Below are 23,297 nucleotides of genomic sequence, written 5' to 3'. Positions count from 1 at the left end.
CACAAGTTTGTAACTTTATTCTTTTCCTGTCTTACCTATTGATTCTATCAATTTTATTCTTCTCCTTCTTCTTTTTCACTTTACTTTGATCTTATTTTAGTATTGATTGACCCACACATACTAGTTTAATGATATTTCTTATCACAAAATAAATAAATAAATAAATATTTTCAAGTTCATTAATGAAAACCCTTTTGTTCTGAAATCCAATGTCCTTGGACCCTTCTACCTTTTTCCTAATTGAATGCTATGTTCTGATTTTCCCGAGAGTCCTATACCAATACACTACAAGATTTCACAGTTTTACTGACGAAAATATTCCGTCGGTGTGTGATAGAAAGTTCGTCGGTAAATTATTTACCGACTATATTACCGACAGAATACTCCCGTCGGAATAACTTTTGTCGGTGATTCCACATTCCGTCGCTATATCGGTCGGAAATACAAAAAAAACATTTACCGACGGTTTTACCGACGGACCGTGCGCGCAAAAAAAAAAAGTTTCCCGCTTGGAATATACCGACGGAATATTTTCTGTCGGTGATATGTAAATACCGACAGACTATATCCGTCGGTAAAAGTGTCGGTGATATTTCATACCGACCGAATATTTCCGTCTGTAAATTAGTCGGTAAGTTTATACCGACGGATTATTTCCGTCGGTGAATATGTCGGTGATGGGATGGAATACCGACCGAATCTGTCCGTCTGAATATTCGTTGGTGATGGTGGCAGACACTGTCCAATGCTGACGGAGTTATTCCGTCGGTAAATCCCTGTGTAATTTTTTTTTTAAAATTTTTTAGAAAAAATAATATAAATTAATGGTAATACAAACCAATTATGCAAATAAAATTTATATTAAGCAACAAAAACTCAAAGTTAAATAATATTCATTACAAATGTATATACACTAACATTTGATCTCGTTCACCTCAATCTTAGCATCAATTTACTCACTCGATTTTGGCCATTTATTGTTTATGCTTTTGATTTTCCAACTATTCTTTCTATTAAGAAAATAGAAAACATAAAACAGTTTCTAGGAATTAGTCAAAATGAATTGCTCTTATACATCACTAAAATGTTATGACAATTAGGATTAATAATAATAGGAAACAACAATCAAGGTCCAGAAGATAATCAAGTTAATTATTACTACAATAACTATCAACAAAACAACCTAATTAACAAAACAATCTAAGTAACTTCAAACCTGCATTATTCACTAGAACAATGTTATGATGTTTTTTTATGTTATACTAAAAAAACTTTGCATTGACTTAAAAGGGTATTAAAGTTTTCCACCTGACCATTTGTCATTTTTATATTGACCAGGGATAAATAAGTATTTTTTTTTTAAATTTTGATCGCACAATAAAACAATCATAATACATTTAGAAGCAAAAAATTTAAACCTAGTGTCAAAGGGTATTTTTGTATTTTTACAATGGTTTTTTTGTTATTATAATTTAAGCCAAGGGGCAATTTGACATTTGATCAAATATAATCAATAATAAACAATTAAAATGTAAAGTAAAACGATAAAAATACCCTAAAAAAAAGCCTAAGGTCAAAGGTATTTTTGGTTTTCATAATGGTTTTTTTATAATTAGAAAGTCAGCTTAGAGGCAATTTTGTATTTAGCTAAATTTAAGAGAAAAAAATATGTGCGCGTGTGGCAGACCCTAGGGTATATGAGAAGCATCTGTGCTCTTCGGTTGGCATGTGTTGTGCCTCTCGGCCTCTAAAAACACCCTTTTGTCATGTCTTTGGAAGCGTTATAGTATCCTCTTCATGTTGGTCCGATGCATGTATTTGGTTATGGTTCGATTTGTTGTCAGTGAGACTTTTTTCCCCTTATTTTCTCTCTCCTTCCCCAAAAATCATTGTTTTGCCCTCTTGGTTATTGGTATTTCAATTTAAGTCCATATTCTTTTGAATTCTCATTTTTAGTCTTGGTCTTTTTGTAGAAGTTTTATTTATTTTCAATTTCATCATTGAATCCTAATTTACCAAATATTATATATTCTCTAATTTGGTCCTCAATCTTTGAATTTCTATTTTTTTTCCTTGATACTTTTGTAAAAGTTTTATTGGTTTTCAATTGAACTGAGCCATGAAATAAATCAGAAGGGTCAATGCATTCTTAGCATTTTATATGATTAACCTTTGGGTTTAATCAATTTTTTTTCACGGTCAAGAGTAAAAATGCTAAACATCTATTGATTTCAAAAAAAAAAAAAAAGATACGAAGAAAATGCATATTTCATTAAAAGATGGGATGTGACCCCCCCCAACAAACATGGAAAAAAAAGCATTGACAACAAAGTTCTATAACAAAAATGATTGACAATGCAACACCCTTCTTAGATCAGCTTCTCTAGCAATATATGTGTCTCACTAGCATTTTCAATCACTTGATATGTTGAGGATGGTCTAGTGACAATGTAATAGGTACTATTATCCTTTACAAACTCAACTTGTTCATTGGTCAAAAGCTTTTAGACTTGATACTTGTAATTCTTGTAATTGTTTTTTAGTGGTTGAGGATCCCATTATGACATTCACATTTTTCATTTGGATTGTATCACTTAGGAAATGGTGATTTTATATGATCTAATGAAGTTAGGGTAACACGTCCGATATTGAAGAGACGTTGATAAATATCTTTGAGTGGTAAATGTATGTCAATCTTTGACAGTGGTGTTTGAGAAAAATCCCATAAATTTCTGTAAGTAATCTGTTATACCATCATTTTGGACACTTAATTATTCAATACGAGGGACATGCATTAACTCCAACACTCTAGAAGTGTTTTGTCTATAGATGATCTCAAATGGACTTAGTTGGGTAGTCCAATTTCAAGATCTATTACATGCAAACTCTACTTGCAAGAAGGTTAGATCCCTCTATTTTAGCTTATCTTCATTTAAACTTCGCAATAAGTTACCAAGGCCTTGGTTAAACACCTTCATTTGCCTATATGCCTGGGATGATATGCTCTATCTGTAACATCCCTCATTTCGGGATAAACGACAATCTCATATCAATCGAAATAAAACACTTAATAATTTTATTTTTTTATATATATATACATATATGTTCATGATACCGGAAGGTCCGAGGTTATTGACATGAATTTATTTACATTTCTAATAGTTCGCATCTCCTAACTAAATTCCTGACCCAATCATCATGAGTTTTCAATTTCCACACTTATACCCACTTTTATCAACCACAATATTTACGATATGCATTATATAACAAGATATCATTATGGATGGATAAAAATAAATAAGTATAATTACATCGGCATAAGCATGATTACATGAACTACATGGTTACATTCATTCAGTCTAGTTTAAACATTAATTATACAAATTAAGTTATACAAACATTTTCATATTTACAAACTACAAGGGTATACTCCCTAGAAACTAGATTACAAGAAAGGAGCATAAGCTAGGACCTACTCTTGTCGTGCATGGGATGATCCTGAAACAAAATACATATTATTGAAAGGTGAATATTACAATAAATATGACAACATGAACACCTAACAATTTAACAAAGTAACATGTATTCATAGTTCATTTGCCTCTCCCTTCTAGTTTTCTTTTTTTATTATTATTATAATCCCTTCCTTGTCCAACTATTATTAATTGTTCCCTCTACCACTTTCAACCTTCATTATAGACTCTATGAGAGATTGAACATGATCATTTTTTTCTTTTTGCTTATCACATTACCGATACCAATATCACCGGTACCATCACCATCACTCCATATGAGTCATTCCAAAGTGATCCCCTTATCTGGGATCCTAACATACACTAAATATATGTTAGCCCATACATGGTGGTCCCCTTTCCCGGGATCCTAACATACACTAAATGTATGCTAGTCCAATTATGGCGATCCCCTTACCCGGGATCCTAACATACACTAAATGTATGTTAGTCCTTACATGATGATCCCATTATCCGGGATCCTAACATACACTAAATGTATGCTAGTTTACGTCTCAATTCGCACTTCTCATATTTCCTTTGTCAATGATAATTTCATCATTTGGCAATTTACACAACTTTTCACCTTGAATACCCATACATTCAGAAATGCACATTTCACATTGGTAATATAAATAAATTATGGAAATTAACTAGGAAGTATAGATGCGATTCACCTACCTGAAATAGAAACTCTATTCGTACTCCCCTGCTGCTGCTGTTGTTGTTGCCCCACACCTGTGGTCCCTCCCGATACACATCAAAGTTTTGATCCCTCTTTTTTTTTTTTCTTTTTAATGGCAGCCGGCCCTTCCCTCTTCTCCTTTTGTTAACCCCTTTCCCACCAGTGTTTTATTTTACCTACAACCCTTAATCTTGGATGGTTTGTAAAAATAAACATAAAACTCCCTCTTTTCTTTCTTTACGTTATCTCCAGCTCTGTTTTCTTTTGTGACCAAAGGAGTACTTATGCTCTATAATTATTCTTATTTGCATTTAGGCCCCATCTTCTTTAAGTGTATTTGTTTTGCCCCCACTTCTTTCTAGTTTAGTTTATTTCCTTTAAATTTAATCTAGCCTTGATTTTTTTATTTATTTTTTTTTCTCGGGATTTACACTATCAATGTTTAGTTGAGTTCCTATCTTACTCCATAAAATCTTTTAAAAGTTACTCATAAACTTCACATCTCTATATGAAGTTATGAACCTAGGAATGTCATGTAAACAAATCACCTTGTTGAAGTAGGGGTAGGCTTTTAATGTTGTATCCATGGTCTTTCAACAGGCTGCGAAACAACCATCTTTAAGAACTTGTCCACAACAATAAAAATAAAATCCATGGCTTATTAGGTACGGAGTAGACCTAACATAAAATCTATACTGACATCCAACCACAGAGCATCAAGAACCAGGTAATAAAGTAGAGAGTCCAACATTTGTTAAGGTTTCTTTAAACCTTTGAGAAACAACACATCTCGTTATAAAATTAAATATATGGTCAAACAACTTAGGTCGATAATAATTTACAAACATTAGGGCTAATGTCTTATCCTACTCAAAGTGTCCCTCAATACAATTCACAGATGATATGTTTATGTAAGGAGCAATCTAGGATACAAAGCTGCAAATCATGAAATAGATAACCATTCATAAGTACAAAGTTATATCGCTTACCTTCATCCATCAACTCAGCATAAATCTGTTTAAATGATGAATTACTTGAATACAGCTCCTTGAAAGCATCAAACCTTATCACTTAGGTGCACATAGTACTGAGCATAATAACCTGTATATTAAGGACATTAACCACTTTTTTTAACGAAAGGTGAACTCTTGTAAAAATGACACCTATTTTGTAAACCGATGACTTAACTTAAGTTGCCTATTTATATGTTTAAGAGCTCCATAATTTGTGATTTGGATAAACTCCTTCTTTACTAGGTAATGTCGCCAATACTTAAGACTCTGAATAATAGTATAAAATTCTAGATCATAAATTGAGTAGTTTCCTTTTGAGCTAGATAACTTCACATTAAATTGGTTGCTCATCTTGGCTAAGAACCCCCTCAATGCTTAACCCAGATACATTAAGTTTACCTCAAATAGTTTTTCAAAATCTAAAAGTGTCAAAACAAAAGCTTTAGTCATCCTTTACTTCATCAATTGAAAGCTGAATTTGGCTTTATTTGTCCACTTAAATGTATCCTTTTAAACGCTCCATAATAGGTGCAATAATAGAATTGAAGTTTTAGATGAATCTCCTATAAAAAGATACAAGTTTATAAAAGCTTTGAACATCATGAATACTCATTGGAGTTGACCACTCCATAATTGTAGAAATATTAGATGGATAATCTTGAACCCCTTCAACAAACACAATAAAGCCTAAAAAAAGTAGTAGTACTAATGAAGAACATATATATTTTTAATTAATATATAGTTGTTTATTATTTAAAGTGTCAAAACAACATGTAGATGCTCTAAATAAGACTCTAGATTGGGGTTATAAACCACAATGAATTTGCCCATGAATGATCTTAGTACCTGATATATGAATATCATGAAATAGAGGCATTAGATAAATCAAATGGCATAACCATCCATTTGTATAACCCTTGTTGTCTTTTAAAGTTTTTCCTCCACTCATCTCCAAGTTTGATTCTTATATGTAACCACTTTTGAAACCAATCTTCAAAAATAACTTAGGACTTAACAACCTATCTAATATGTCATCTAGCTATGGTATTGGAAATCTTTATTTTACTATGATTTGGTTAATAGCTCGATTATCAATATACAAACACCATAAATCATAGATTTCTAAGGCTAGGAGAGCTAAGACTACAAATAGACTCATACTTTTCTGAATGTAACCCTTATCTAATAGCTTCACATCCTGCCTCTAAAGCTCTTTGACTTTATTGAGAATAAGTCTATAAGCTAGCGAGTGAGGAGACTAAAACCTGGACTCAAGTCAATCTTGTGTAAGATATCTAGCATATAGGGCAATGTATGGGGTAACTTATGGACTCAAATGAATCAATTAAAAACAATTGGACTGAATTGAATTAAGTCAGTTTAATTAAATTGGACCCAATTGGAATAAATTAGACTGAAATGAAGTTATGTAAATAGATTTAATTGGTTCTCAAAATATTTATCCTTCTCATTACAGTCCTTGGCTTTCATTGTTTTTAATTATATTCAATTAAGATGTTTAATTTTGAAATTTCTTTCAATTTAAACCCTAAATTGAATTAATTGATTTTTCTAGTTTTAATTTAGTCCTTGATTTCTCAAAATCTCTTAATCTCATTTTTCTTTTTAATTGTGTCTCTAATTGAATCAATTTAGATCTCTAGATTTAATAATATGTTGCAAATTCATTCTTGGTTCCAAAATTATGTAATTTTGATTAATCTAACTTCCAATTATGATTTTCTTCTTCAATTAAGCCTTTCAATGATTTCTAATTTGGCTATTTATTTCAAAATCATCCTTCAACTTTAAATTTCTTTTAACTTTAGCCAAATTAAATCAAATAATTTCTTCAATTCAAATCTCAATTATGAGCAAAAAATTATTGAACCTCGTTTTTACCTATGATGTTCGATTATCGACCCAATTTCAAACCTAGATATATTTTTTATTTTTGTAATTTTTATTTGTTTTGTATTTTTTATGTCTTTCAAGATTTTTTAACACAAAAACATTCAATAAAAAAGAAGAAAATAATGAAATGATTAAAATTAACTAAAATTACTAAAAGACATATTTTTAGATTTTGTTTTCTAATTTTTTAAAATATATACAAAAATGGGGGGTCAAAATTTGGGTTACAACACATCATACTTCTATTGAATTATCTTGGCCTCCTTAATAGAAATCCATATACACAACATCACACCAAATATTATTAAAATGTTTTTGTCTAATGAAAAATAAAACAAGGCGGTATTTTGCCAATAATTACCTCAAAATCTCTATTCAACCATGCTAGTTTTATACAGCTTAAAATGATTTTTAGTTATCATTTTAAGAGTTTTCATTGCCTTTGCAAACACTATGTTCTTGCAACTAACATTGTCTATAATCAAGGTGCAAACCTTTTATTTAACGATGCTCATAAAATGAAAGATACTATTACACCACCAATCCTCTTCTAAATTACTATTGAACTATAACAAACTCTTTCTAATAACAAGAGTTATATCACAATCTCCATGTAAAATCTCATTATCACTGCCCCCAAGTCATCATTATACTTAGGATCACTCATATTTGTAGGCTTATTTATTAGAAATTCCTAGTAAAAAATTTATCCTAACAGCCATAGCAGTTTGCTGCTTCTCTACTATGATCGAAGACCCTCTAATAGGCCTCGCAAACTATCTATAAAGACTAGATACATAATACATCCTATATGGACTACCACAAACCACTCAGACACCTTGCCACTAATTATTCTTTAGTTTTTGCTAATCATTTAGAGCTACTAACTAGTAGAAATCATCAATACAATCAATGACAAACTTACCTTTTTTCTTATTTTAGCATGTAAAGCCTCCAGTGTAAGGTTTAGGAATATTTGAAAGGAAGAAGTGCTCCCTCATCTTCTTCTTCATCTTGTATCAATCATTGATTTTCAACTTTTCTTATCTTTTTCACGTCTACTTCAACCGTTCATACTAGGCAGATATCCAACTCTTTAGTTTGATTGTGATTAACTTAACTCATGTCTGCTCAAAACCTTCTTACACTAACAAACTTTGTTAACTTCATTCAACTAGTCTATGAACTTCTTTGCCTATAAAGTTCCGGAAAACTTAGGGATTTTGATGCAAAAACCTGAAATCCCCCCTATATTTGATCTCTTTCATTTCACAAGGTTGTCTCATTTGATCATGCCTTTGGTTTTTAGCACTAGCCAAAAGCCCATGGTCATTTTCCTAGGTCTATTCTTATTGTTCCTTCTCTTTTAATCGATGACTCAAATCTTATAATTTGTCTTTACATGTCCACCATAAAAAGCTCTTGGACCTTTATCTTCTGAATAGGAGACTCCCCATCCCCTTAGCCATGTCTGGCTTCAAAACCTCTTTCTATCATGGTTATTGGCAGCACATAGCAAACTAACAATTATCCATGAAATTGAAACACACAACAAGCACTATAAAGCTTAGGATTGTTGGGCTCCGATACAAACTAGCACAAGATGAAGCTAATAGGATATCAATAACATATAAAACAAAAGAGTTTTAATGAGCAAAAATGGTTGCAAATATAAACCCTAAATTCACAATTTTATTATTTGAAATTTAAGTATGTGGTGGTTGCCCTTCAAGGGGTTTATAAGACCTTAATAGGCCAGGAAAATCTACCTCTATTAGGAAGTAACCTTAATTTTGAAAACATTAAGGAAATTAAAACATAATCCAAAATAAAAATAATGAATTCAAAAAATCCTAGAAAAACAACAAAATTGGACCCAACAACAATTTCTAGGCCTAATTCTAGGATATTCAACAGTCTGATAAACGACAAAGTGGCTTTTTAATGGAAAACTACTTACAGAATCACTTGAAAAAATTTAAACTCAATCCGATGGTCGAATCTTCTTTTATCTTAGTTTTAAGGTGCTAACTTAGCATGGTGCAACTAGACCTTTTTTTATGTTAGACTTGTCACATTGGTTCATAAAAATATATATTAAGCCATCCACATTGTGTGCTTGGATCAAATTCTTACATATTAGTGTCAGATTCTCACTCATATGCTCAAAACCTTTTATTTCTACAAGTCCAACCAACAAGAACTTAACAAAATTGAAATATCTAGGTATAGGCTAAAAATTTGTTTATATCTTTTATCACAAAGAAAACATTTAAAAAAAAAAAAAAACTTGAAATCAAGGAAGTGCATCTCATGGACAGTAATTGTTTGTTAAATTTTGCATGGAATGCTAACATAGTATCACATTAATTTGGTTAAAAAAATTACTTATATTAGGAGAAAACTTTTCTTTTATTTAATTCATCAAAGAAAAAGCTCACCCAAGAGCCGTACATTTCCATAGAATTTAACACATTCAAATTATTACAAATATAAAATTATCAAATAATTGTTACAATCAACAAAATGAAATTATTACGATGATTAAACACAAAATCCATTGATCCGAAGAGCATCATATCAGGAAGACTTTGTTTATTGTGGCTCCCCTTTGTTAATTCGTACTGCGTTTGCTAAATTTAGAAAGCAGCGACTCAAAAGCATAATAACAGATGAAGAACACGAAATAGAGGCATGGGGAAGCAATTCTTTCAATGATTTGGTTGGCATTCGGCGGAATAATCAATGGAGCAGAAAGCACGGTTTGGACAAGAAAAAGCACTCCTCCGACGACAAGGGTGACAACGATGAAGGCAAAACTGTTCCCTACATTAATAGCAACGGCAAAGACGAATGCTAAGCACATCAAGTAGATAGCACCACCTGTTAATATTGATGCCAACCAAACTGCATGTGCTGCTACTTTGACATCATATAGTTGAGCCCAACAAAGGATTATCGATGCCATGACCGCGGCATTCAAGGCTACCATGTCAAAATAAATATAAACATTCCTTAGAATGCCTTCATTTTGTGCTGATATGCCCTGGTTTTGGGTACTATTGGTGGTGGTGGTGGTGATGTTAGAAGGTCCACTTTCAGGCAGGTCTGCACTTCGAGGAAGTTGGAGTATACCAGAAAATGTTACACCAGCGATAAGCACGGCTACAACAAGAAGAGTATCAATCCTGCCCTTGATTTCCTCTTTTGGTAGAGGCCTGCCCTTAATACGGAGATATTCTGCTATGGATCTCTTAGGGCCAGCCCAGAAATGCAAGATCGATAATGTCATCATCTGGAAAACAACAGGTAAAAAGAGATGAGCCAACTATATATAAATTACTTGACAAAGAATATATGTTTTCAGAATTTTCCTTTTTAGTTAGCTAAGAAGTGTCCGGGTTAGTTAAAATTCGAAATATTAAATTATCATATGTAACTTCGGTAATTTATCTCAAATATCATACCTAAGCTCATTTGTTTCATATATTGTGGAATCTTTAAAATTAAATTTGCAACTAGTTTTCTGATAACAAGAAAATGAAAGAAGGATGATGATGATGACGAAGAACAAGAAGAAGCAGAAGGAGAAGGAGAATACATACAACTCCATAATAATCTAGTTTTCCCTTCCTTCCACTTTTTTCATCTTGATCAACTTGGTTTCCCTACATTGAAAAACCAAAAGATGTTTTATAGGCATGATTTTAGGAAAAAGAACCTGAAAAATAGAATATGGAACTAGTTATGTCATAAAAGATCGAATGAAAGAAAAAGGCATACCACTCCATGATCTGATTTGTCCTTTGTTTGTGGCTTCTCTCCATTGTTTTCACTCTTATGATCAACTTGGTCGTCCTACAGCAAAAAAACCCACCAAGAATATTTGGAGAAATTAAGATGTTTATGTATATGATTTAAGGAAAAAGAAAAAAGAAAAAAAAAACTTTGAAATTTTATTTTGAAGTACTGTTAAGCTAAAAGCCTACTGATTTGATGTGTATAGCATTCAAATAGTTGCTGCTTTTTCATCTAAGCCAAAGTAGTTTAGTTTGGCAATTATTACTTAATACCTTCCCGTTAGGAATTGGTTCACCTGAGTATTCTGCTCCCACTATTTTAGATTGCTTCTCTGCAACCTCATATGGTGTTAAGTTTTCGCCATTGGCTACGCGTATGCGTTTCTTAACTATAGGGTTTCGCACAAGAGTAAATGTTGCAATGGATCGGCCATTCTTTGATGCTAAATGCAAAGGTGTATTTCCATCTAGATCCTGCTCATTTATAAGTGCTTCCAGATTCTTATTTCGTAGGATATACTTCACCACTAGATGCCTTCCACTCTCTGCGGCGACATGAAGAATGTTCTGCCTTTTGCTGTTGAGAAATTCTGCTGCATCAGTCCAATCGGAAATGTATGCATGAACTACATCAACATGGTTCTTTTTGCTAGCAACATGGATAGGCATGTTGCCTTCTTCGTTTTGCTGGATTGCACCATCACGATATTTATCGAACAGGAATTGAGTTTCCTCAACATAACCCATGGATGCTGCACAATGAAGTGGATTCCCCCCCCTTCTCATCTTTCTGGCGTAAAAGGCCTGGCTTTTTGTTCGCTATTTGTTCCAATATTTCTGAAATTAATTTAAAACAAATGAATAATTGATCAAATAATGAAAGAAACACTGGCAAGTTACAAGGGAAAATATATGGAGAAATAAAAAAAAAAAAAATCATCTTACTTTTCTCTCTTCCTAGGACTGCGGCGTGCACTGGAGACTTTCCTTCTAGCTTGTTAAGTAAATCAACATCATCAGGTATAGCATCCATAAGAATAGTGAACATCTTCTCATCACTCCCCTTGTCATCAATGCTAGTCTCGACTACTGCAAGATACAAGGGAGACTTACGTTCATTGTTTTCAGTATATAAAAGCTTCGAGCTTTCCGAAACCAGAAAACGGGCAACTTCGTGGTGACGCTTAATGACTGCATCATGTAAAGCAGTGTTTCCCCTATCATTCTTCATCTCCAAAAAATTAGAAAAGTCGCTGGCTCCTCCATGGCCTTTTGCCTTGTTGACAAGAACTGTAATAGTTTCCAGCCGTCCAGCTCCGGCTGCTAAATGAAGTGCAGTATCTTTGTGGAAGTTTTTCCTTGTCATTAGAAGCGGAAAGTGCTGAAGAAGGAGCTCTGTCACATCTTTACTTCCATGTCTCGCTGAAACATGAAGCAATGAATTTCCAGAGGGGCTAACTTGGGTGTAAATGATGGATGATAGTTCCGCTGATGAAACACGACGCAGTTCACGAAATAATTCATCAAATTTGTCTTCTGTTGCGTACTTGTATAACTCCTTATCCATCATCTTCTTTGGGTCATCATCACGTGGTATTTGTGATGGGAAACTCTGAGACTTCCACTTTCGGAAGTTCTTATCTCTCTGATTCGAGGATTGTCCGGGTATGTTTATCGATAATTCCATAAGTCTGATTATGAAATGGTTCTTGGATGTAGCTCTATTGTTGAAAACAATGGAAATGAGAGGCTTTCTAGAAGGTTTTTAGTGCAACGATGACAGTTTATTTCTTGAATTAGCTTTGTTGTTGCCACCAAGCTGGTCTTCTACTTATAGAAGGAGACCCGTAGGCTATAGATGAATAGAATCCGAAGTGAAGTGAGGTTCACTCTGATTCACCTGCATCGATACCTTGTCTCAACTCGAGAGGAACCAGCTGATAGAATATATCAGGACAAACTTCACCATGGCTAAAGGAGCTGTTATTAGCATACAAGTGAATAGAAAAATGGAGGGAAATTTCCAGAACTCAAAAAGAGCAATGGTGCTCTTACTTAGAATCCAAGCACAGTACTGTTTGCAATCGGGCTCAAACAATATACACGCTGGCCTTAATTAAACTAATTAAAGCCATCACTTTAGGAGTCAAACTGATATTCTTAAAAAAGAAGAAGCAAGGCCTTAACAGAATCATCGTACAACACCATCCCTGTAATAAAATAATTGACATTTAACAAGGAGAGTGATCTTTTGAAAGTAGAAAAAGAAGGCCTAAAAACAATGAGATGAGACGCGCGACATTAATTTATCCAACTTTGTGGATTCTTTTACAGTCTTTAATTAGCAAAAGGACTTAACTTTTGCATGCAAGAAATTATATAAATTAATGTGCATGGATATACAAAGAAAATCACCTTCTGCATGCAGAAGATAGTACGAAAAAGTGAAGAAAGGTCCAATTTGATTCGCCAGCAATGATACCAAGAGTACTTACCCTTCCAATTTGAAGTTGTGAGCTTTTGGATGGAGATTTGTAGTAACTAGATGGAAATATATCATAGAGAAATTATTTGAAAGGCTTGGCATATATTTTTATGAATAAGTTTAAATCCAAAAGAAAATCAAGTCATGTTGAAAAATCTGATCATATAAAATCAAGTCAGTTATTACACTGTTGGATCTTCAGAATTAAATTCAAAAGTTGTTGTGTTTTCTAATTTTATTATTTTTTCTAGTTTTTTGAATTTATTGTTTTAATTTGGATTTTATTAATTTCCTTTCTGCTTTCAGATTTTTAGTTATTTCTCAGTAACAATAATAAGGTTTTCTAACTTATTTAAAATATCTTGAAATCTCTCAAGAGAAAGACTTCTTTAGCTTTATTTTTTAAAATAAAGTATGAATTTAGAGCTTATATTTACAATAATTTTTGCTAATCGAGTTTTCTATGTTGTTATTCTCCTCATAATTTCCGCGTGGATCACATGTATGCAAAGAAAAATTCTTTAGGTTATCAGGTTTCTTTGCTTCTCTCTTTTTTCTCATGAAAGCATCTCCTCTGGTTGGTCCTTTTGAATGCAATTCATTTTTTTACATTGCTTTATTCTTTTACACCATTCGTTTCTTTTTAAATAGAAATTGTGATGAACGTGCAGCACGTAGCATCCAAGGTGGAGTGAGTGTTTCAATATTACTTTTTTTAATAATACTTTTCTCATATATATCATGCGTAAAGTTAATGTCTAGCAAATATATATTTTTATAGATTAGATTAAAAAAAAGGTTTGAACTTGTCAAACAATTTTTTTTTAACAAAAATAAGCATTATTGAATCATAATTGAACTATGCTCATATTTAAAATTTAAACAAAATGTTTAGCCAATGAAATCCGGAATTCCTCAAAATAGTATTAGAAAATGTTGTCTTTGAATTTTTATTATTTTATCAGATAATTTTAGATTATTATTATTTTTAAACTATTTTAGGGTTTCTTTTCTTTTCCAAATTAGATTTATTTAGTGCCTATTTAAACAATTATAAGTTATTTTTAGAGCACTCTTTACTAGATTATTCTTTTTCTCCTTGTGTGAGAATTTAAGTAACCTTTAGGTTATCTCAAGTCCCCGATTTTCCATCTTTCATGATTTTCCTTTCAATCCTATTTCCAAAGTTCAGGTTGTATGCCATTTATTATCATAGAAATGCATAACTTCAATTACAAACAACACTTCAACTGCACTGGTGACACTATATGTTGTAAAATTGATGTAACACTCATATATAAGTTTTCATCATAGCTAAGTCCTAGCTAGCATAAACTAATTAAAATAAGATTTTTTATATATTTTGATAAAACCCTAATGAATAATTATAAATCAATTACGATATCTATATTATATTAAAAAAAACATGTTAAAAATAATATCAATTATGATATCTAGAAAATTTATGTTAAAAACTTTTAGGATTTGGTCGTATGCACAAAGACAAAAATATATTTTGTGTTTTTGGAAAGAGGAAATTATTTTTAAATTTTTTAATTTTTTTTAATTTCTTTTTAAAAAAGCTTCGGTGAACACCGAATATTTTTTAATACCGGATCTGTATATTTCAATATAATTCTACGACCTGATATTATGCAAAATACTTAGAAAACATGCAAGGGACCCAAAAATATTTTTAAAATGCCCTTTTGAATTTTTTTTCTTTTTTTGAAATATGTTTCTAATATTTTAATATTATTATATTATATTATTTATTAAGTGGGTTAGACCCGACGCATCCATCTAGGCAGAACCCGGTCAAGTTGGGTTAGGTCGACTAACAGCTCAACATACCTTTTTTTTTTTTTTTTTTTTTTACTTGGGCTTGGTTGAAATAGGGCCAACCCGACTAGGTTGGGCTGATTGACAGCCCACCAACCTTTTTTTTATGTTGGGTCAGGCTAGAACAAGTCCAACCTAACTTAGTCGGATTGGGCCTATTGTCAGCCCAACATCCTTCTCCTTTTTCTTTTTTTAATATTGGGCTTGACTTGTTCCAACCATCTAGGTTGAAATGAAATGAATCCAACCTATTATTGGATCTGATGGCAAAAATCAATAGTTGCAAGACGTGAATTATTTCATATTCTATATGCACAAGGAAAGGAATGCAAGTAGGGGAAGAGGGTAAATGCAAGGAAAACAAGAAAGTTACCAAGTGTGGAGGTGGAGTGATAGCCGCTACTGAAAGTCTGACATGGGGTTGTGGCAACTAAAGAGGCTGGGGTGGAGAGGCTAACATTGCTGGAGAGGAAGAAGTAGAAACTAACGAGGTTGTTAGAGATGGTGGTTGTTGTTGGATCACGACGGTGCTAAAGGAGGAGCTATCGATCACAATGGTGCTAAGGGAGAGGATTTGGTCAATTGATGGTTGTTTTGGTAAATGTAGGAGGTGGTGTGGCAATAGGGAAAGAAAGAAAAACAATTTTGAAAATGCTTAAAGAGGCTGGTTTTTTTCTCACTTTGCACTCTGATTTCTTAATAATCAATGTTTGAAATCCACCTCTATTTACAAGGGGTGGAAAAGAAACACTTTATTTTTATTGGAAACAAATCTTGGATCTTGATTCAACTAGGAAGGATCCCAACCATTGGGTTAAAGGAGTAATCATAGACTAAAAAGGTTGGTAGCTAAAGGTTGCTTGAGTTGGCTTTTTTGGGACTGCGCCGCGACGACCATAGGAGTAGTTACCTGGTGAGACATATTCTAGGGTGTAGTACAATGTGGTGGTGTATGGTTTGCCCATTTTAGTGGGAGAGAAGAAGCATTAAATGAACCTAAAAAGTAGTCATTCAAGCAAATTTCAATCAGTTGAGTTCTTATAATTTGGCATCTTTTCCAAAAAGATCATTGGCTACAAATTTCTTCAATTTAACCTCTAATTGACTATAAACTTTGATTTTGTTGTAATTTTACCCTTGATTTCAATCAATTAACTTTGTAAAAATCAAGTTTGGTCCTCTAAAATTTCAATCTTCTCAATTAAGCTCAAATTGGACTCCCAAACTTAATTTTTATCAATTAAGTATCTAATAAAATTAATTTGACCCATTTAAACTATAATTAAGTCCTTACACTTAATTAAATCCTTTAATTTGACCCAAATTGATTCTTAAACATAATTAAACTTTTAATTTGGCCCATAATTAAATCAAATTGATATATTAAAAATCTAATCGTGTTCCTAGACTTAAGTTTTATGCAGATTCATCCAATAATCATTTATTTTGAAATTGAATTCACTTTGTCTCTCTAGTTTTAGGTACAATAGAGGTATAATTAAGCTACTAGTCCTATCCAAATAGGTAAATTTTAGGGGAATAACCTAAAAAGGAGTTATAATAGTTGCCCCTTGCTTACGACATAAACTAGGCTTAATATGAACTAAGAAGAATATATTTAGCCATGTATAAAGATTATCAAAAATGGCTTTTCCCCATTTAAAATCGGTAAGCTTTGCTTTTTTTTTTTCTTCATGTGATCATGCAAAATGGTTTCTATTTATTTATTCAACTAAAATTCAGCTTTGAAGTCATCTCATGGTATTTAGGTTGTTCTTCAGGTTCTTTTATATATAAAATGTTCGCATATCATAAGGAAAAAACTTCAATCATATAAAAAATATGTTGTAAATTTGAAGTACCACTCATACTCGCATACAATTTTTCAATAATGCCAAAAAGTAATTAATTTAAATAATATGTTTTTTAATTTATATCATGTAAATGCAACTATTTATTTATTTATAAAATCAAACCAAGGAGATTTATTTTTCGTTATCGTCATGAAAATGTGCATCTGATGGAAATAACTTCATTATTTAATGAAAATTATACAAATAAAAACGAGTTTTTTTCATTGGGAATTTTGATTTTTAAAAAAATAAAAAAGAAAAAATAACAGTGTAAGGCCATGTTTGTTTCTCGAAAAAGTAGTTTCCGGGAAACCATTTTCCAAACTTTCATGTGTTTGTTTGTCATTAGGAAAATTGGTCAACAGAAAAAACTTTCTGGTAAATGGAAAACACTTTCCAGTCAATTTCAGTCAAAGAAAAAATTTGACTTGGTTTTCAGGAAAGTATTTTCCCTTTAGCTGTGTTTGTTTTCCGGAGAATGGTTTCCAGGAAATCACTTTCCAAACTTTCTTGTGTTTGTTTGCCAGTAGAAAAGTTAGTCAATGAAAAACACTTTCCAATAAAAGGAAAATTTAGCTTGGTTTTCAGGAAAGTGTTTTCTTGAAAAATTTAGGGGGAAAACACTTTCCAGAAGTTGTTAAAAAATTAGAAATGTTATTATTTACTGATTATATCAAATTTGATCCTTAAACTTTTGATTGCTATATAGATTTTGTTTTTGAATATTTATTTTTCAATTTCATCTCTTAAAATTTTATTTTTATATTAACTTTGGTCCTTATTTTTATAATTGCTATTTGCTTTTTCCTTATCATATTTTTATTGAAAATTTTTATCTATCAAATTTGGTCCTCATTCTTTTGATTGTTACTTATTTTTATTTGAAATCATTTATGAAATGTTGATTATTATTATTTTAATTTCTTCATCTTTCATTTTTTTTAATTTTTTAGGTTTGATCTCTATTATTTTGATTATTATTTATTTTATTTGAGAATAATTTATGAAATTATATATTTTTTCAATTTCATTCTCATTCAACTTTTAATTTGTAAGATTTGTTCCTCATTATTTTAATAAACTTGAGAAAAATAAAAATATTAATAAGTTATTTTCCAGCTCATTTTCCATGACTTAACAAAACACTGGAAAGTGTTTTTCAACTCATTTTTCATTGCACTATCAAACATCGAAAAGTACTTTTTCGGAATTCACTTTCCCGGAATTCACTTTCTAAAAGAAAACTATTTTCCAGCAAACAAACCGAGCCTAAAGAAGAGAAGGAAAATAAGAGAGGAAAGATGGGCTGGGTGTGCAATAGGACGACGCCCAAGGGTCTAGAATAAACAAGTGCATGCCTTTGGGCCCTAGACGCCAGCTTAAGAGGAAAAATAAAAATAAAATGTGAGCCCTAGTGTTGTTTGGGAGCTGCATTGTGGTTGCTGAAGAATTGGAGGCCATCGGATTAGGCCTCCCAAACCTCATTTCTCCATTGTTTTAGCTTGTAAAGACATGTATAAATTGTTATACAACCTTAAAACAAATCTTTATTCACCTTAGAAATTGAAAGAAAAAAAAAAGAATCAAGTAAAAGAAATCTAATTATTTTCCTGGCCCATCTAGGGAAAATAATTACTATTATTTGTCCATGTAGGGAGTCGTTATCACTATTAACAAAGTGGCTTTATAAGGAAGAACAAGGGGACACCATGATAGCAGGACTGCATTGTCATGATCTTAGACTAAAGTTTGATTCTCCTCTCTTTACGTATTAGGGACTGAATTTTAATACAAATCAAGTGCAGGACCATCCGATGGCTGAATCTTAAAGATTTGATGTTGCTCTTGATTGCAAACATAAGGGTAACTGCCGTTGAAATTGAATTCTTTCAAGAGTTAAAAGGTAGTTTGCAAGTCTCTACTGCCAAGAACAAAGGAGACTTGTTTTCCTTGTTCCTCTGGTAGGAAACTTAATTCTGCCAGCTCATGATGACTGCATCATGCAAAGTGGTGTTTCCCTTAGCGCAAGCTTTAATTTTTGTTAATTTGTTTATTTTTATTACGAAGAAAACGTTTTTTGTTTTCTGAACTTCAGATCAAGAGAGTGCATCTCATGGACAGTAAATATTGTTTATTAAATTTTGCTTGGAATGCTAACATAATTTCACATTAATTAATTTGCATAGAGAAATTACTTATATTAGTAAAAAACATTTCTTTTATTTTATTCAATAAAGAAAATGCTCACCGGGAGCCGTACATTTCCATGGAATTCAATAAACTCAAATTATTACAACAATACAAATATCAAATAATTAATACAATCAACACATTAAATTTTTACGACGATTAAACACACACAATCCACCGATCCGAAGAGCATCATATCAAGAAGCCGTTTGTTGTTATGTCTTCTCTCAATTCTTCGATTTAAAATACAACCAGTCGAAAAGGAAATATAAGTAGAAAATTGGGAGATAGATGTAACGTGAAGCACTCGGCGGAATAATCAATGGAATAGAAACCACGGTTTGGAAAAGAAAAAGCACTCCACCGGAGGCAATGGTGACAACGAAGAAGGCAAAGCTTTTGCCTCCATCAATAGCAACGGCAAAGACGAATGCTATGCACATCATGTAGATAGCAACACCTGTTAAAATCGATGCCACCCAAATTGCTTGTGCTGCTAATATGACATCATATAGATGAGCCCAACAAAGGATTATCGATGCCATGACTGAGGCATTCAAGGCTAGCATGTCAAAATAAATATAAACATTCCTTAGGATGCCTTCATTTATTTCTGATATCCCCTGGTTCTGGATATTGTTGGGGGTGATGTTAGAAGCTCTACTTCCAGGCTGGTCTGTACTTTTAGGAAGTTGGAGTACACCAGAAAATGTTACACTTGCGATGAGTACGGCTACAACAAGTAGAGAATTAATCCTGTCCTTGATTTCCTCTTTCTTCATCCGGAAATATTCTACTTTGGAACTCTTAGGGCCGGCCCAGAAATGCAAGATCGATAATGTCATCATCTGGAAAACAACAGATAAAAGAGATATATAACCTATAAATTATTTGACAAAGAAAATATGCAGTCAGAAGTTTTCTTTTTAGCTAGTTAGGAAGTGTCTAGGATAATTTCTTCGAGGAGGAGGAGGAGACATAGAAATCCATAATAATCTAGTTTTTCCTTCCGGAAGAAGAAGACCATTAATCTAGTTTTCTCTTGCTTCATTTTTTGTCAAGAAGAAGAAGAAGAAGAAGAAGAAGACATACAACTCCATAATAATCTAGGTTTTCCTTCCCTCCTTTTCTGACATCTGGACCAACTGGGTTTCCCTACATCAAAAAACCAAAAGATGTTTTTATGCGTATGGTTTTCGGAAAAGGAACCGAAAAAATAGACTATGGAACAAGTTATCTCATAAAAGAAAAGGAAATGAATGAAAGAAAATGGGATACCACTCCATGATCTGGTTTGTCCTCTGTTTGTAGCATCTCTGCATCGTTGTCCTACACCAAGAAAATTTTGAGAAAGATATTTTTTGTTTGCTGATTTCTATATGATTCAAGGGAAAAGGAAACAAAAAACATTGAAATGTATTTTATAGAAGCACCATTAAGCTAAATGCCTATTGATTTGATGTATGTAGCAGTCGAATGATTGCTGCTTTTTTCATCTAGGCCAAAGTAGTTTAGTTTTGCAATTATTACTTAATACCTTCCCGTTCGGAATTGGTTCACCTGAGTATTCTGCTCCCACTATTTTAGATTGCTTCTCTGCAACATCATATGGTGTTAAGTTTTCGCCATTGGCTATCCGTATGCGTTTCATAACAATAGGGTTTCGCACAAGAGTAAATGTTGCAATCGATCGGCCATTCTTTGATGCTAAATGCAAAGGTGTATTTCCATCCAGATCCTGCTCATTTATAAGTGCTTCCAGACTCTTATTTCCTAGGATATACTTCACCACTAGATGCCTTCCACTCTCTGCGGCGACATGAAGAATGTTCTGCCTTTGGCTGTTGAGAAATTCTGCTGGATCAGTCCACCTGGAAATGTATGCATCAACTACGTCAACATCGCCTTTTTTGATAGCAACATGGATAGGCATGTTGCCTTCATCGTTTTGCTGGATTGCACCATCACGATATTTATCGAACAGGAATCGAGTTTCCCAAACATAACCCATGGATGCTGCACAATGAAGTGGATTCCCCCCCTTCTCATCTTTCCGGCGTAAAAGGTCTGGCTTTTTGTTCGCGACTTGTTCCAATATTGCTGAAATTAATTTAAAACAAATGAATAATTGATCAAATAATGAAAGAAACACTGGCAAGATACAAGGGAAAATATATGGAGAAATAAAAAAAAAATCATCTTACTTCTCTTTCTTCCTTGGACGGCGGCGTGCACAGGAGACTTTCCTTCTAGCTTGTTAAGTAAATCAACATCAACAGGTATAGCATCCATAAAAATAGTGAACATCTTCTCATCACTCCGCTTGTCAATGCTATTCTCGACTGCAAGATACAAGGGAGACTTACGTTCATTGTTTTCAGTATATAAAAGCTCCGAGCTTTCCGAAACCAGAAAACGGGCAACTTCGTAGTGACGATTAATGACTGCATCATGTAAAGCAGTGTTTCCCCTATCATTCTTCATCTCCAAAAAACTAGAAAAGTCGCTGGCTTCTCCATGGCCGTTTGCCTGGTTGATAAGAACTGTAATAGTTCCCAGCTGTCCAGCTCCGGCTGCTAAATGAAGTGCAGTATCTTTGTGGAAGTTTTTCCTTGTCATTAGAAGCGGAAAGTGCTGAAGAAGGAGCTCTGTCGCATCATTACTTCCATGTCTCGCTGAAACATGAAGCAATGAATTTCCAGAGGGGCTAACTTGGGTGTAAATGATGGATGATAGTTCCGCTGATGAAACACGACGCAGTTCACGAAATAATTCATCAAATTTGTCTTCTGCTGCGTACTTGTATAACTCCTTATCCATCATCTTCTTTGGGTCATCATCACGTGGTATTTGTGATGGGAAACTCTGAGACTTCCACTTTCGGAAGTTCTTATCTCTCTGATTCGAGGCTTGTCCGGATATGTTTATCGATAATTCCATAACTCTGATTATGAAATGGTTCTTGGATGTGGCTCTATTGTTGCAAACAATGGAAATGAGAGGCTTTCTAGAAGGTTTTTAGTGCAACGATGACAGTTTATTTCTTGAATTAGCTTTGTTGTTGCCACCAAGCTGCTCTTCTACTTATAGAAGGAGACCCGTAGGCTATAGATGAATAGAATCGAAAGTGAAGTGAGGTTCACTCTGATTCATCTGCATCAATACCTTGCCTCAACTCGAGAGGAACCAGCTGATAGAATATGGCTAAAGGAGCTGTTATTAGCATACAAGTGAATAGAAAAATGGAGGGAAATTTCCAGAACTCAAAAAGAGCAATGGTGCTCTTACTTAGAATCCAAGCACAGTGTTTGCAATCGGGCTCAAACAATACACACGCTGGCCTTAATTAAACTAATTAAAGCCATCACTTTAGGAGTCAAACTGATAATCTTAAAAAAGAAGAAGAAGCAAGGCTTTAACAGAATCATCGTACAACACCATCCCTGTAATAAAATAATTAACATTTAACAAGGAGAGTGATCTTTTGAAAGTAGAAAAAGAAGGCCTAAAAACAATGAGATGAGACGCGCGACATTAATTTATCCAACTTTGTGGATTCTTTTACAGTCTTTAATTAGCAAAAGGACTTAAATTTTGCATGCAAGAAATTATGTAAATTAATGTGCATGGATATACAAAGAAAATCACCTTCTGCATGCAGAAGATAGTACGAAAAAGTGAAGAAAGGTCCAATTTGATTCGCCAGCAATGATACCAAGAGTTCTTACCATTCCAATGATTAGACGAAATTAAGAGAATTGTTGATGCTGCCTAAGCACTTGCAGATTCTGAAGTTGTGAGCTTTTGGATGGAGATTTGTAGTAACAAGATGGAAATATATCATAGAGAAATTATTTTTATGAATAAGTTTAAATCCAAAAGAAAATCAAGTCATGTTGAAAAATCTGATCATAGAAAATCAAGTCACTTATTACACTGTTGGATCTTCTAGAATTAATTCCAAAAGTTGTTGTGTTTTCTAATTTTATTATTTTTTATAGTT

At 32.9% G+C, this 23,297-nt stretch overlaps 2 protein-coding genes across 2 annotated transcripts; both read right to left on the bottom strand.

Annotated features, from left to right (window-relative positions):
• Positions 1-9,738: 9,738 nt before the first annotated feature.
• On the bottom strand, positions 9,739-12,696 carry LOC118038515 (uncharacterized). Its single transcript, XM_035044890.2, has 5 exons — positions 11,870-12,696; positions 11,198-11,676; positions 10,908-10,982; positions 10,730-10,792; positions 9,739-10,419 (listed from the first exon to the last, which is right to left on the bottom strand). Exons 1-5 carry the CDS (start codon positions 12,609-12,611, stop codon positions 9,739-9,741), a joined length of 2,040 nt encoding a protein of 679 aa, XP_034900781.1. The 5' UTR covers positions 12,612-12,696.
• A 6,825-nt stretch (positions 12,697-19,521) lies between these two features.
• Positions 19,522-22,234, bottom strand: LOC118038516 (protein ACCELERATED CELL DEATH 6). The gene is made up of 5 exons (XM_035044892.1): positions 21,499-22,234; positions 20,832-21,394; positions 20,573-20,623; positions 20,387-20,449; positions 19,522-20,142 (listed from the first exon to the last, which is right to left on the bottom strand). The coding sequence occupies exons 1-5, from the start codon at positions 22,232-22,234 to the stop codon at positions 19,522-19,524; spliced, it is 2,034 nt and encodes a 677-aa protein (XP_034900783.1).
• Positions 22,235-23,297: the final 1,063 nt, after the last annotated feature.

The sequence above is a fragment of the Populus alba genome, chromosome 19, assembly GCF_005239225.2.
Source record: "Populus alba chromosome 19, ASM523922v2, whole genome shotgun sequence".
NCBI lineage: Eukaryota > Viridiplantae > Streptophyta > Magnoliopsida > Malpighiales > Salicaceae > Populus > Populus alba.
Note: the sequence above shows the minus strand (reverse complement) of the source record. Positions and strands in the feature narration are given on the sequence as shown.